The sequence below is a fragment of the Elgaria multicarinata genome, chromosome 13 (assembly GCF_023053635.1).
Source record: "Elgaria multicarinata webbii isolate HBS135686 ecotype San Diego chromosome 13, rElgMul1.1.pri, whole genome shotgun sequence".
In the NCBI taxonomy this organism is placed as follows: domain Eukaryota; kingdom Metazoa; phylum Chordata; class Lepidosauria; order Squamata; family Anguidae; genus Elgaria; species Elgaria multicarinata.
This window is the reverse complement of record NC_086183.1, coordinates 17,321,268-17,335,014: the sequence shown is the minus strand read 5'-3', so window position 1 is coordinate 17,335,014 and position 13,747 is coordinate 17,321,268. Positions and strand designations below refer to the sequence as shown.

General features: G+C 40.6%; 1 protein-coding gene across 1 annotated transcript in view; it reads left to right on the top strand.

Moving 5' to 3' along the window:
- LOC134407791 (lethal(3)malignant brain tumor-like protein 4) overlaps positions 1-13,747 on the top strand; it is a 42,354-nt gene that overhangs the window by 10,700 nt on the left and 17,907 nt on the right. Inside the window, exons 8-15 of the mRNA XM_063139735.1 lie at positions 440-575; positions 1,170-1,261; positions 3,684-3,835; positions 4,713-4,789; positions 5,648-5,733; positions 6,693-6,803; positions 10,299-10,413; positions 10,510-10,609. Of these exons, the coding sequence (XP_062995805.1) occupies positions 440-575; positions 1,170-1,261; positions 3,684-3,835; positions 4,713-4,789; positions 5,648-5,733; positions 6,693-6,803; positions 10,299-10,413; positions 10,510-10,609 (869 nt within the window). The remainder of the gene's footprint in view (positions 1-439; positions 576-1,169; positions 1,262-3,683; positions 3,836-4,712; positions 4,790-5,647; positions 5,734-6,692; positions 6,804-10,298; positions 10,414-10,509; positions 10,610-13,747) is intronic.

The window sequence follows — 13,747 nt, the reverse complement described above, 5'->3', positions numbered from 1 at the left end:
AATGGCCACTGGCATGCGCTGCAGCCCACCGTGGCTTAAATATGCCATGGTGGTCTTGGTGAACATGCAAACCAGGCCAGTATGATTTTTGGCATCTCTAACTATAGATACCATTTGAGCTCTACTAAGAAAATAGCTGCAAGAGCAGGGACTGTAGATTTGCAACTCCAACTATGGATACATATGTGTTTTCTTTTAACATTGATTATACATTGTGAAGGGTTATCATTAGGTGAAAAGGAATCAGTCTAAAGTGAGCAGAATGTTTTAAATGAAGTGTTAATTTTTCAAATATTTATTTTTTTACTTCATTTCTATACTGCCCAATAGCTGAAGCTCTCTGGGCGGCTGACAAAAATTAAAACCACAAAATACAGCATAAAATATGGAAGTAAATAACTCTTGAAAGGGATAACATTGAGTTGCCTTGTGCCAACAGGTGCAGGGATATAGAATGCGTTTACATTTCGATGGTTATTCTGAGTGCTATGATTTTTGGGTTAATGCTGATTCCCCGGACCTCCACCCTGTTGGCTGGTGTGAAAAAACAGGTCACAAGCTGCTTCCTCCTAAAGGTACATAAATAAATTCATATTTATCTTAATTATCAACTTTACAAGGTACAAGCCTGATTTGAAGATAATGTTAAACCATGGTTTAGTGCTATGGGAATGAGCTTTGCCTATCGTCAAGCTCACCTATTCTCCCCCCCCCCCCCCCCAAACAAGATGTGTGTATATGAAATCTTATGGGAAGAAAAGGTGCACACACACTCATTGTAATTTAAGTAGCAGTTTTATAAGCTAAAAGACAACCTTTTCTGCCAAGGTGAAGCATTGCAAATGTGAACATAATTAGAACTTCTTTTACTAATGTGCAGCTTAATAAATGCATTTACTGCTTTCTTTTCCTATTATTTTGTTCCCTAGAGATTTCTGAAAGTTTCAAATTAATGATTAACAACTGCAGTAATGTATTTAAATTACTGGAGAAAGATGTGTTAACTAAAGTCTGTAACCCCTGCCTATTCCACAAGGGCAGCTATCAAGCAAAGTTCAAATTCTTCCCACATAGTTTCTGTTTCTGAAAACTAAACTGAATGTAGCAGCCACCATATAAAACAATGCTTTTATCTACCAGCATCTTTTTCTCCCTCTCTTTCTGTCTAGGTTTCAAGGAAGGGGAATTTAATTGGGCTTCATATTTGAAGAACTGCAAAGCTCAAGCTGCTCCCAAAACTCTTTTCAAGGCCCTGAGCACAGTAAGAGGCAGTACTGATTTTTGAGTCTTTTAAGTTACATCATGTGTTGTTCAAGGCCTTTCTAAACCAGGATATTATTGTGCCCTTTTCGAACAGAAGATAAAACCCTAAGAAACAGGGGGAAATCAAATGTGAAATAGGAAACCTATTTAGTTTCTAACATTGCATTTAGGATACAGAGGTTAATTCCTGTGTTTGTTTTTATGTGCACGCAGCAGCCAACTAACCAAGCAAGCAAGGACACAACTTTATTGTCTGAGTCTGACTGCTCACTTGCCCCAGAGTGACTTGCCTCTTGACGTTAACTGCATTTCTCAGAACATTTACCGCTTGCTCAGTTCCTGGCTTAAAACCATTTATTGACATATGTATCTACTTCAAACACATATCTGCTCAAATGAATACATTATTATTATTATTATTATTATTATTATTATTATTATTTATATAGCACCATCGATGTACATGGTGCTGTACACAGTGAAAGAATAAAACAGCAACCATCTGCCACATAGGCTTACATTCTAATAAAATCATAATAAAACAGTAAGAAAGGGGAGAGAACACACCAGATAGGCACAGGGGACAATAAAACCAACAGTGTGAAAGTAAGAACAAAGTCAAGTTCTAAAAGCAGTAGGAAAAAAAAGTTTTCAATTGAGCTTTAAAAACAGTAATTAATCCAGTCTGTAGATCCAGAAGTTTTCCTTTTGGTCAAGCATGTCAGTGTGCTTTGTTCAAATAGAAGCAATTGTAAATATGTGAGAGGTGGGTGAAAATGACTTCTGTGTATAACATTTCTATACTGCCCAATAGCCAAAGCTCTTCTGTATATACTGCAGCTTGCTGCGCTTAGTGGCTGACTGCAGCAGATGTCCTGGAAACAATACAAAAAGACTACAATTCCCATAATCCTCTAGCTTGGGGAAGGCTGGGGTAGATAAAGCACCCTGCTATTTCTCCTGGCTTTTGTGCAAGGCCCATTGCTCCAAGTACGTCTTTTGCATGTAGAAGGACCATTGTTCCATGTCTGACATCTCTGATTAAAGAGTATCTCAGTAGCCAGCCTGAGGCCGTGTGCAGCCATCAACAAATTGGTTTGGTAGAAAGAGAGCTTTGCATGTTCAAGACCTTAGGTTGAGCATCATAGCTGAGCTGAACAGGAATTGGAACCCAGGCCCCTCTGGTCTAATTCCAATTCTCTATTCACTACATTGTTCTAGCCTTTCTTCTATTGCATTCTTATTCTCCATATGTGCCTTTAGCATTTTTAATGGCTTTGGTTCACTTCTTGTTCCACTCTGTCAAGTAGCCTTGTTTGTTCATTTGTGTTGCACCCTGTCCAATCTGTAGTGTGGTGATGGTTGTCAAATCTTGTTGATTTCAGTAAATTAGATGGCCATTTGTAACTCCTCCATGCAGAGCAGCCTTGTGGAGAAAGTAAGAACTGTCCTAGCTTGTCCAGGACTTCAAGAGCCCCACTCCCCAACTGTTATTTACACTACAAAATGGGCGCAGGAGCTCATTTTTCAGCCACGAATCGGTGCCAAGAAGCAGCAAGTCTGTTTGTGGACTTGCCAGGTCAGAAATTATTTCTGCAGGGCCACTCTGCATGGATAAGTTTCAGACATCTGAACGAGCCCCAGGTCTTTAGGCTTCAGACTGGGTGATCTTCCTCTGTTTACGGAAAACATCTGCTACATCTTGGGTGATGTAACATGCCAGAGCTTTCTATTGCCATAGTAGAATTTTTATAAGATTAAGCTCTAACTCTGGATTTTGATCCAAATGGAAAAAGAAATAGTATTTGTGTTCTGCTGCCTAAATTTTTATAGTGGATTATGTAGGAGGAAGGGAATCTTTGGATGCAACCCAGAGTTCAGTGGTTGGGCAAATGTTTTCCATGCAGAAGATCTTGGTTTCAGTCCCTGCCATGCCCGGTGAAAACCCAGTGATCAGGTCCCACTACCTTTTTGTAACTGTACTTTAGCTGTTTAATTTTTTTTCTCAATTTTATATTTTAAAGGTTTTTATTATGTTGTATTTGAGGGTTGTAGTTTTTGTGAAGTGCCTAGTGAGTTTTGGCTATTGGGAGATACACACAAAAAAATAATGAAATGAAATGAAATGATCTTTTAGGAGTGGGAAATACCTCCTCCTGAGACCTACAGAGCTGCTACCAGTCAGAGTAGATAATACTGGGCTAGATGGAGAAATTAGTCTGACCTGTTATAAGGCAGCTTCTTACATTCCTGTGTTTGAGCGTTGCTAGTATATGCTGAATTCAGGGCTTCAGCCTCCACTGCAAGGTGAAGGTTTTTTTGTTTTTAAATTATTCTGTTTGCATAAGGATATTAGTGGAGCTGTAATTACAATAATCTGACTAATGATAATATTTTCCTAATTTTCTCTCATTCCTTAGCCAGTCACACCTTCTGGTTTTCGAATGGGAATGAAGTTAGAGGCAGTAGACAAAAAGAATCCTTCCTTGATGTGCGTAGCAACTATTGCAGACATGTTGGATAATCGGCTGCTAGTTCATTTTGACAACTGGGGTGAAAGTTATGATTACTGGTAAGAAAAATGGGGGGGGGGGATCCAGCTTGGTGCTAGTGGGTTACAATTGCTACAATCAGTAACCTGAGAGTGATGCGTAGCTTCACTAACACATTCTCAGAAACTACATGTTCTCTTATCAATACCTCTTCTCAACTAATTTGTAAGGAAGCATTCCAGATGATACATAAATAGATTAGGTGATCTTGATCTGATTTGCAACCCATCAACTGACAGGTGGTCAGGAATGAGTGGAAAAGAGCGGGTGCGCTGCCTGCAGCACTTTCACCTCTTCCAGTTTACAGCACTACTCACAATCGCCGCTTTCGTAGGTTGCGCAGTGTGACGTGCAAAACCATGGTTAATCCTTAAAAACCCTTTGGTCCAGGTTTGCACACCATACTACAAAACCTGCAAAGCAGCATGCCTGCTCATTCTCAGCATCCCTTCAGTTTTTAAACCGATGGGTTATCGTTACATGTGAACAGACCCATTATAATATTGCTTCCAATTACAAAATTCTGCATCATTCATTGGGAACAATGTTTTTACGAAGATACTGTTGTTTTTATGCTTTTTATGTTTTTAAACTTTGTATATTTGTTTTTAATGTTTACTGTTTCTAACTTTTGTAAACCGCCCAGAGAGCTTCAGCTATGGGGCAATATATAAATTAAATAAATAAATAAATAAAATAAACGGAGGAGATACAAACTTTTGGGCACTTGGTGTTGACTTTAATGAAATCCAGTTTTTTCTTCTCAAAAATATGGTTTTATAAATTAAACCCAGGTGTCCTACCACACATGAACTTCAGGTCCAGGCAAGGTTTGCATTGCTGCATTCCTTCATGTGTTGAATGTGGTTGGAAGTTGTTCTCTCTGTTTTGATGCAGGTGTGATGCTAGTAGCCCATATATTCGACCTGTTGGTTACTGCCAAGAAACTGGAACTCCGCTAACAACACCAGCTGGTATGTTGAAAGAACACAGTGTTCTGTTGCAGTGAAAATATCTGCAAAGTGATCTGCTGTGTGATTCAGAACATACATTAGACCTTTTTCAACGGGGCTGGATAAACTCTTGGAGAAAGGATAGCATCAGAGGAGCTGTGTCTATTTTTAGTGCATTGTTCTACAAATAAAAGAAATCAAATACTTTTGGACTCCTTCCTCACCCAACCATGCTGTGAACCCATGGAATGCTGGGCAACATTTGAGGAAACTCATCTAGAGTATTTGAGAGTTACAGCAGTGAGGAGCAGGAATTGGTTAACTGAGCTGATCAGCGTAGAGAACTGCAGGAATGGGATAACTCCCAGGAAGAGCTGGCTGGGGCATTCTGGGAATTGTAGGACTTTTTTTCTGTCTAAAAATGCATAGGATTGTGTCTTTAGTGTGCAACAAAAAAGATGAACTGTCTTGGCTTCTCCATGTCATAGTCTTCCTTCCTCCCTCGCACACTACTTTTGTGGCAAACCATAATTTGCTATTACATCTAAATTGGCAAACTATTGTTTGTGTTTGCTCTCTGAACCAGAATTACAAACCAGGATAAAACCAAGCTTGCAATTCTGGTTTGAAAGGCGAGCACAAACCTTCATTTGCCAGTTCAGATATTACATGTGAACCATGCCTATGCTTGTAACCTGCACAGAGGAAATTTACATTAACTTTGTATGCATCAATAAAATAAGCAAGTGGTTTAATTTTTTTAATTTAAACTATTTCATGTTCCCTTCTCTTGCATAGCCATATGTTATTTGGTTAATCTGCACTTACTATAATTTGCAATTGTAGCTGAAGACAGGTTATTCCAAAATCTCTTTGCAGAATACAAAGATTTCAAAACCTTCTCATGGGAGAAATATTTGGAAGAAACTGGTTCTCAGGCAGCCCCAGCAAGAGCATTTAAACTGGTTGGTCAACATCTTTTCTAGTTTTATATTGGTGAATCAAAACATTACACACTGTAATTTTATTTTTGTACAGTTCTTAGTTTTAGGTAGTGCTTGTTATTATTATTAAATAGTTGGGTGAAAGGCATATTAGAAAACATTATCTAGATAAATGAAGCGGAGTTCTTGGAGTTCTTTAAAGGGTCAGTATTATTCTAAGGTTGGTAAATGGCACTAGATTTACCAGAATGTGAAATTAATGTCAGGAATGCACCACCGAAAATAGGTAATGCTAAGATCTTCCTTCATCACGTATGTGTCGTTCTGCTCCAGTCCCTGTATGACTGAGGTATATCTCTGTCTAAACCATATTTTTATCATGGATTAGTTAGACCTAAATCCTTTACTTCTTCTTTCCGCTCAAAATTGGGTTGGTTAAAGAACAAGAAAGAATTGGGAGTTGTTAGACTGCAATCCTAAACACACTTGCTAAGTGGTGGTGTGGATTAAATAGTTTGGCGTAAAAGGGTGTGATCCTGTGAATACGCCCACTAAACCATAGCTTAGTGTTATAGAAGGGGTGGACAACTTGTGGCCCTCCAGATGTCTTGATATACCATTCCCATGATCTCTCACCATTGTATATGCCAGCTAGGACTGATGAGAGTTATAGGCCAAAACATCTGGAGGGCCACAGGTTGCCCATCCCTGTGTTACTGGAACAGATCAGTTTGAGTTCTCCCACAACTTCTCTTTTGGAGGAGGGCATTGTAGTTCAGACCATAATTTAAACCATCATTAAACTAACCTGGTTTGGACATCACAACAGTTTAAACCAGAACTGCAGTTTAAACCAGAAAGCAGATGCTTCCAATCTCCTCTTGAACAGGCTTGTTTCCATAACTCTAAACTGGTTTAGCATTGCACACAAACCAGGCCTTTAAGTGATTGGTAATGTTTGTCTGCATTTCCTCTTACAGCGCCCAGCTCATGGATTCCAAGCTAACATGAAACTAGAGGCTGTAGATAAAAGAAATCCCATGCTAATTAGAGTGGCAACTATAATCAATAAGGATGACCATCGTGTCAAGGTATGTCCTCTATTAATACAAGCCACCGTGTTGCTCTAAAACTACTACTGATTGGAGGGATGATAGTAAGATCTGAAAGGTTAAACATAGCGCATTCCATTTAGGCTTTCTAGAAAGCAAGCACCTTCAGGAGTAATAAGGCAGGTTGATCTTATTCCCCCCGTATGAATTGCAACAGTCCTGCTCAGTATTACTGGATGCTATTGTAATGTCACTTATAGTGAAATGACATTTGCCGAATTGATTTTTCTTCCCCTTGAGCAATTTCTCTGCATGAATCTAACATAAATTTGCCGTGTTAGCGCTCTTATACCTTGAGGGTGACTTGCAAAGGGAAGCTAAACATCAGGTTAACCTCAGATTTTTATGCTGAATGTCTCTACTTGCCATTCTGTAATAAGCACATAAACACATTAACTTTGCATTCAACATGTATGAAATGGAGGTTTGTCAGCTAGAAAGATTGAAAATCTCTCTCAGTTCACAGAATAGGTGAGGCAACAGTGAGTTTTCCCCAGTGCTCTTTAGTAGTTTGCTTCAGATCTCATTTAGCAGGATTAGATTTAGAATGTAAGAACTCTCTAACTGGGTCAAAGCAATGATCCATGTAGACCAGAACTCTGTCTCCAGGGGTGCATAATACAAGATGCTATAGAGAAAGTGTACAAGAGACCAGGAAACTAATAATACCATGCCACTAATTTCTATCCTCTAAGAGTCTGCAGTTGGGTATTTACTGTGGTTTAAGTAATAATCATTGGTATTCCTATCAGCTATACATTTGCACAGTTCGCCATAGTTGTTTATATCCATAGTAATTCCACTGTCAATAAGGTGCTTCTAGTTTTAATACTTGCAGTTGTGTATTTTGCATTATGGATGTACGGTGTACTGGAACTCAAAGTGATATTGAAACCAACAACTTAGCTTTACTGGGCAGTTACATGTTCAAATGTTTTGTGTCTGAACTGGATTGTAATCTGCACCATAGACAGTGAAGGATTTTCTTTCTTTTTACATCCTCCTGAACCTATCAAACAAATTTGGTTCGTTCTAAGTGCAGAAAACTACTTCAGTTTAATAACCAAAGCACCCAAAATGTGTGATTGCAAAGACTCTGCTACTTCCTCAAACAGTGGACTCTTGTTTCTGATCTCACACTGTACCTCTGAAATTTGCAGCATGAGGCCAGGAACAGTTCCTTGCTTCACTTCCCAGCTTAAGGGATGTGGGGTGGGGAATTGTCCTTAACATTTCAGTGTGCAAAAGCCAACATGAAGCAGGTCCTGTGCCCCCTTCCAGCTCCAAGTTTGTTTGGAGGGTGGAGGTAGGGCGGACTCTGCACTTCAGCTGACTCAGAAGAGCAGAACCAAGATCATCCTTGTAGTTGTGCTGAAGCTTCTGAAGCTCAGCACAAATTTGGGAACAATACCTGCTCCCCTCCTCAATTCCAATGTTGGGAGGAAGCATGGATCTTGTCACGCTATCTAGAGGGCAGAGTTACACTCTCAATGACAAGTGTGATGAGCAAAATTATGAACCTCTGCCTGTCTTTTTATTATACCACCCAAATCTTTTTCCTAACAGTGTCTTAAAGAAAACAGCAGTCATTGCTATCATGCCTTTTATCTTTGGGGTGGGGGTGGGGGTCAGTAAAAAGGATGCAGTCCCAGTGAATGATGACATAACTGTGTAGTAATCAGATACCTTTCTCAGAGTTAACATTGAATAAACTCAGCCAGGTTGTCTTGTCCGCTCTCTGGAGGCTGGTGTATAGGAGAGGGATACTAGAGTGTATCATGAGACAGTCCAGGAACTTTCCCTCATACCCTTCATCCTTATTACCTTATTTCTGCTTTGATGCACATGCAGCTGTGTCTCCAACACAGGATGAAATCTGAACAGCTGTATGACATTTTGTTGGTTTGTTTACTTTACGTATGTATTTTACCACATGTCTATGCTGCCTTTTCACACAGATGTTCTCAAGGCGGTTAACTGAAACAGTTAAAAATGTAATACATAAAATCATAATTATAAAACAATTTAATAAAGCAATTGAAACTTCCTCATAGGCAGTTAACATAAAATGAAAATGTTCTCAAGGCGGTTAACATAAAATGAAACAGTTAAAAATGCAATACGTAAAATTATAAAAACAATTTAATAAAGCAATTGAAACTTCCTCATAAAGGATAAATCTATTAATGGCTACTAGTCATGATGGCTATATGCAACCAACAGTTCCGGAAGTAGTATACCAATAAATATCACCTGCTAGGAGCAACAACATGGCTTTTGCCTTTATGTTCTGCCTGTTGGCTTCCCGGAGAGTTCTGGTTGGCCACTGGGAAACATGATGCTGGACTAGGTGGCCAATCAGTCTGATCCAGCAGCATTTTTTCTTATCTACCTAAATGCCAACTGCCTGCTAATTATTATTTTTTAAAAAATGGTTTCACTTTTCATAGACAGACCTCTCAAGGGATTGTATTCCACAGCTCCAGAGCCATGATCAAAAAGGCCTTGTTCCTATTAGAAGCTAAGTTCAGCTTTCAGAAAGATCACACTTGGATCAGAGCCAAGTTCACAGGCTTTTAAGTTCAATAGAGTTCTTAAGGTGTTTCCTGAGATAGTCGGGGCCTCCGGTCTTGTACGGCTTTTAATGTCAAAACCAGCGTTTCCAATCAAGTTCAACAAACTGGTAACGAATACAGAGGTTTCTGTACTGGTGTCACATGTTCTCCCCAGATCACACCTGTTAAACAAGTGGGTCAGTTGGAGCAAATTTTGGTTCCAGAGAGGGTTTCTAGAGGTCCTAAGGTGGTGGTGGTTTTACTTAATCAGGAAAGCCCAGAAAATCATTGGCTTTTTAGGTGGCTGTAACCTTCCCCAAAATGCGAACAATGTGAACCCCGTGTGCTACACTCTTTGCTCAGAAACAGATGCACTGAAGGCAACAGTAGCCAGTTTTTCAAACTGATCACAGAAGAGAACTTCGAGTCAGATGCTGGTTTAGGCATAGATCAATGCTTAAGTGACCTTGAAGGGCCATGTTAAAGATGACTCCGAGGGCATTTTCTGGCACAATATTTCTTCCACAGGAAAGTACTTAAACTGCACATTTCTGCTATCCGCATGGTTGTTTACCAGGATCTTTCTAAGCTCATTTTCATGGAGGAAAATGTAGTCACAATGTTTGAGGATGAGCTCTATGTCTCTGTTAAGGGAGGCTTGTAGAAAGTCCAAGGTTCATTTCCCGACACGGGGAAGATTTCTGTCTGAAATGCTGGAGAACTGCTGCCAGTCAGTTTAGACAGTACTGAGCTAGATGGACCCACAGTAGTCTAACTCAGTATAAGGCAACTGAATAAAAATTCTGTGCTAGACCTAGTTCCTGAGGAGTTCATGTGACTTTAGATGCCTGTTAGAGCTATTACATGGAAAGTTTTCTTGCATCTTCAATTCTTCCTTTTTTCTTTGCCTCTTGTTTAGATACACTTTGATGGCTGGGACAATAACTTTGACTTCTGGGTTGATTCTGACAGTCCAGACATTCATCCCATGGGCTGGTGTGCAAAAACTGGACATGCCCTGCAGCTCCCACCAGGTGAAAGGAGAAATAATGTGTCTCCCCTCCATACCTATTTATTTGAAATAAGGCTTTGAAATGAAATCTATTCCTGAACAAGTTCTGTTTTTCCAGGGACTGCAGACCCATCAGGGGCAGCAGGACAGGGATGCCCTACTCCTGGTTGTCAGGGATTGGGCCATGTCAGAGGACCCAGATATGGAACGCATTACACGTACGTGGGCCTGAGAGTTATGGGGTAATTCCTAGTGGATTGTAAGGGCTTTGTGTATCTCTTGCCCAGGACCTGTTTTTTAAATGATGCAGCTTCAGTGAGCGATGAATATGGTTCTAAGTTGCTGTGCTTGTAGCTCCCTCTAGTGCTTTGTATTTGGCTTCACCTACAAGCTTAATACTTGCACCACAGAGAAGTATGATCAAAACCTGTGAAAAAGCCAGCTCTGATTCTTTACAATCCAAAGGTCTTTCACAATTGTGCCAACAGCTAGGGAAAGCTATCTTGAAAAGATGTATCTCACCTTTCCCTGCCCTGCTAGAAAGTATAAAAGCCCTGGCCAGCTAAAGGTTGTAGAGAATAGCTCCCTGCCTTAGGCAAGGAATTGTGTCTCATGGCTGGCTGTATTTTGTTTTTTAAAAAGATATTCCTGTGTTTATTGGCAGAGAAGCATTTAAATCTAAAATTGCTCGTCCTGCATTAAACACCTTAATATTTGAAAAAATTAAAAGAAAGTGTCAGCAATAAGACAAACGCAGGACTCTTTTGCAGGCAAGGAGCTATTCCTGCCCCTTTGACTCATTTGCAGCTGCAGGATGTAGCTAGGCTCTTAGAGTATTCAGATGTCTGGTTGGCTATTAATTCACTCTTCAGCTTTGAAGACCTCCACCTTAAAGTTGCTCACCAGTAGATCTGAATGAGTGCATAGATTTCAAGGAGGTTGCATGACATGGGAAAGGCATATCCACATTTTCCCCATGCTGCTTGTCCTCTTTCAGAACAATCAGTAACAAGTCTTTAGTGTGTGTGGCAGTGTACCAGTGAAAGTGATAGCATCGCGTATGTGATGTTGTTTCACTGGATTACAAGGAACTACTGGTGTTGGTGGTGTCTATGTACAGTGCAGGGACACCCTCTCTTATGCCTTCCTAAAAATGAACCTGAAACCAGGCTGCACAATGGGATGCAGTTAAAATGACTGACTGCAGATTCAGACTCTGTGGGATGCGTGTTGTGCAGCCCAGGTAGAGAAATTGTAATTCACAAGATGACATGGGTTCCTTTGCTTTTCATCTTGGTTTCCTCTTATTTTTCCCTACCTGAAAAAGAAAAATACCTGGCCTGTTTCCTCATAAGTGGCTGGATTCTTAAAGATCTCCAAGTTGCTCCTTCCTGTTCTGTTCTACTTTAGATTGCTGGAGATGGGTTACATATTAAAATGTTTTCTCGTGATTAAAAACAAAGGGCCTTAGAACATAAGAACATCAGAAGTGCCATGCTGGATCAGACTGAGGGTCCATCTAGTCCAGCACTCTGTTCACACAGTGGCCAACCAGCCATTGGCCAGGGACCAACAAGCAGGACATGGTGCAACAGCACCCTCCCACCCATGTTCCCCAGCAACTGATGCACACAGGCTTACTGCCTCGAATACTGGAGATAGCACACAACCATCAAGACTAGTAGCCATTGAGAGCCTTCTCCTCCAGGAATTTATCCCACCCCCTTTTAAAGCCCTCCAAATTGGTGGCCATCACTACATCTTGTGGTAGTGAGTTCCATAATTTAACTATGTGCTGTGTGAAGAAATACTTACTTTTATTTGTCCTGAATCTCCCACCAATCAGCTTCATGGGATGATCCCGGTGGGTTCTAGTATTTTGAGAGAGGGAGAAAAATGTCTCGCTATCCATATGTAGAAGCTTACCACACTTAGGAAGCTCTATGTTGGGGGAGCAAACATGCCTGAAACAAGGGCATACGATGTCAGTAGTGTTGAATTACTGGTTTTACCTTCGATTCTAAGACGCCATCGATTCTAAGACGCACCCCATTTTTAGAGATGTTTATTTGGGAAAAAAGGGCATCTTAGAATCGAAGAAATTCTTCCCTCACCACCCAACCAACCTCCTCCCCCCCCTCCGGTCTTTCTTCTAATGGTTGTGTCCTTTTCTTTTTTCCCTCTGTGAGAGAAGAAACCGCCGTTTGCGCGGGAAGAAGGGGGGGGGGGCGTTGAAACAAAGAGTAAACTTAACTCTCCAGTCCCGCTCTTTACTTGTCTGTGCACCAGGGGACGACGACACGCGAGTAAGTCCCATGGAAATCGATGGGACTTACAAATAAATTTGCCCAACAAAAAACCAGGCGCCTACCCAACCAGCTCCTCCTCGCTCGCATGGCTCGAGGCTGCTGCAGGAGTGTCCTCTTTTCCTCTTACCGTATTGCTTTGATTCTAAGACGCCGTCGATTCTAAGACGCAGTCCATTTTTAGAGCTGTTTATTTAGGGGGAAAAGTGCGTCTTAGAATCGAAGAAATACGGAATGTATTTATTACATTGATATTCGGTTCCACGGCCAAGCTATCTGACTGAAATCAAATACAGGCTTTTTGAGAGAGAGAAAAATCATCTGTACGGTTTGGGGCCAGGTTATCTCCTCCCATATGTACCTACCCGGACCTTAAGATCATCCAAAGGAAGTGAGGCGGGTGGCTACTAGGAGGAGGGCTTTCTCTGCTGTGGCACCCCGGTTGTGGAACGAGCTCCCCAGAGAGGTCCGCCTGGCTCCTACACTGTACTGCTTTCGTCGCCAGCTGAAGACCTTTTTATTCTCTCAGTATTTTAACACTTAATTTTAACTTAAATTTAAATTTTACTGTTTTAACTCTGTATTTTAATCTTATAATCAACTTTGCTGTGTGGTTTTATCCTGGTTGCGCTTTTTATACTGTATTTCGTAATTGTGTTTTTAACCTGTTGGATGTTTTTTGTGGTTTTAATTTTTGTGAACCGCCCAGAGAGCTTCGGCTGTTGGGCGGTATAGAAATGTAATAAATAAATAAATAAATAAATAAATAAATCATCTGCCACCTGCAAGCAAGTAGGAAGGATGCCAAGTGAACCTGCCTGAGCAGAGAGTGCCATAGTTGAGGTACCATCAAAATCTTTAGATGGAGGAGGCACTTCATTCTCTCACAGTATTAATGCACAGGGGGAATGGAACATATGGGAAGAGGTATGGGCAAGACTTTAAAGGTCAAAACCAGCATTTTGAATTGTGCCCAGAAAAAAAAAAAGAAAACTGCTAACCAACACAAATCAGTGTTATATAGTCTCAGCGGCCTAAACGAGTGGTGTG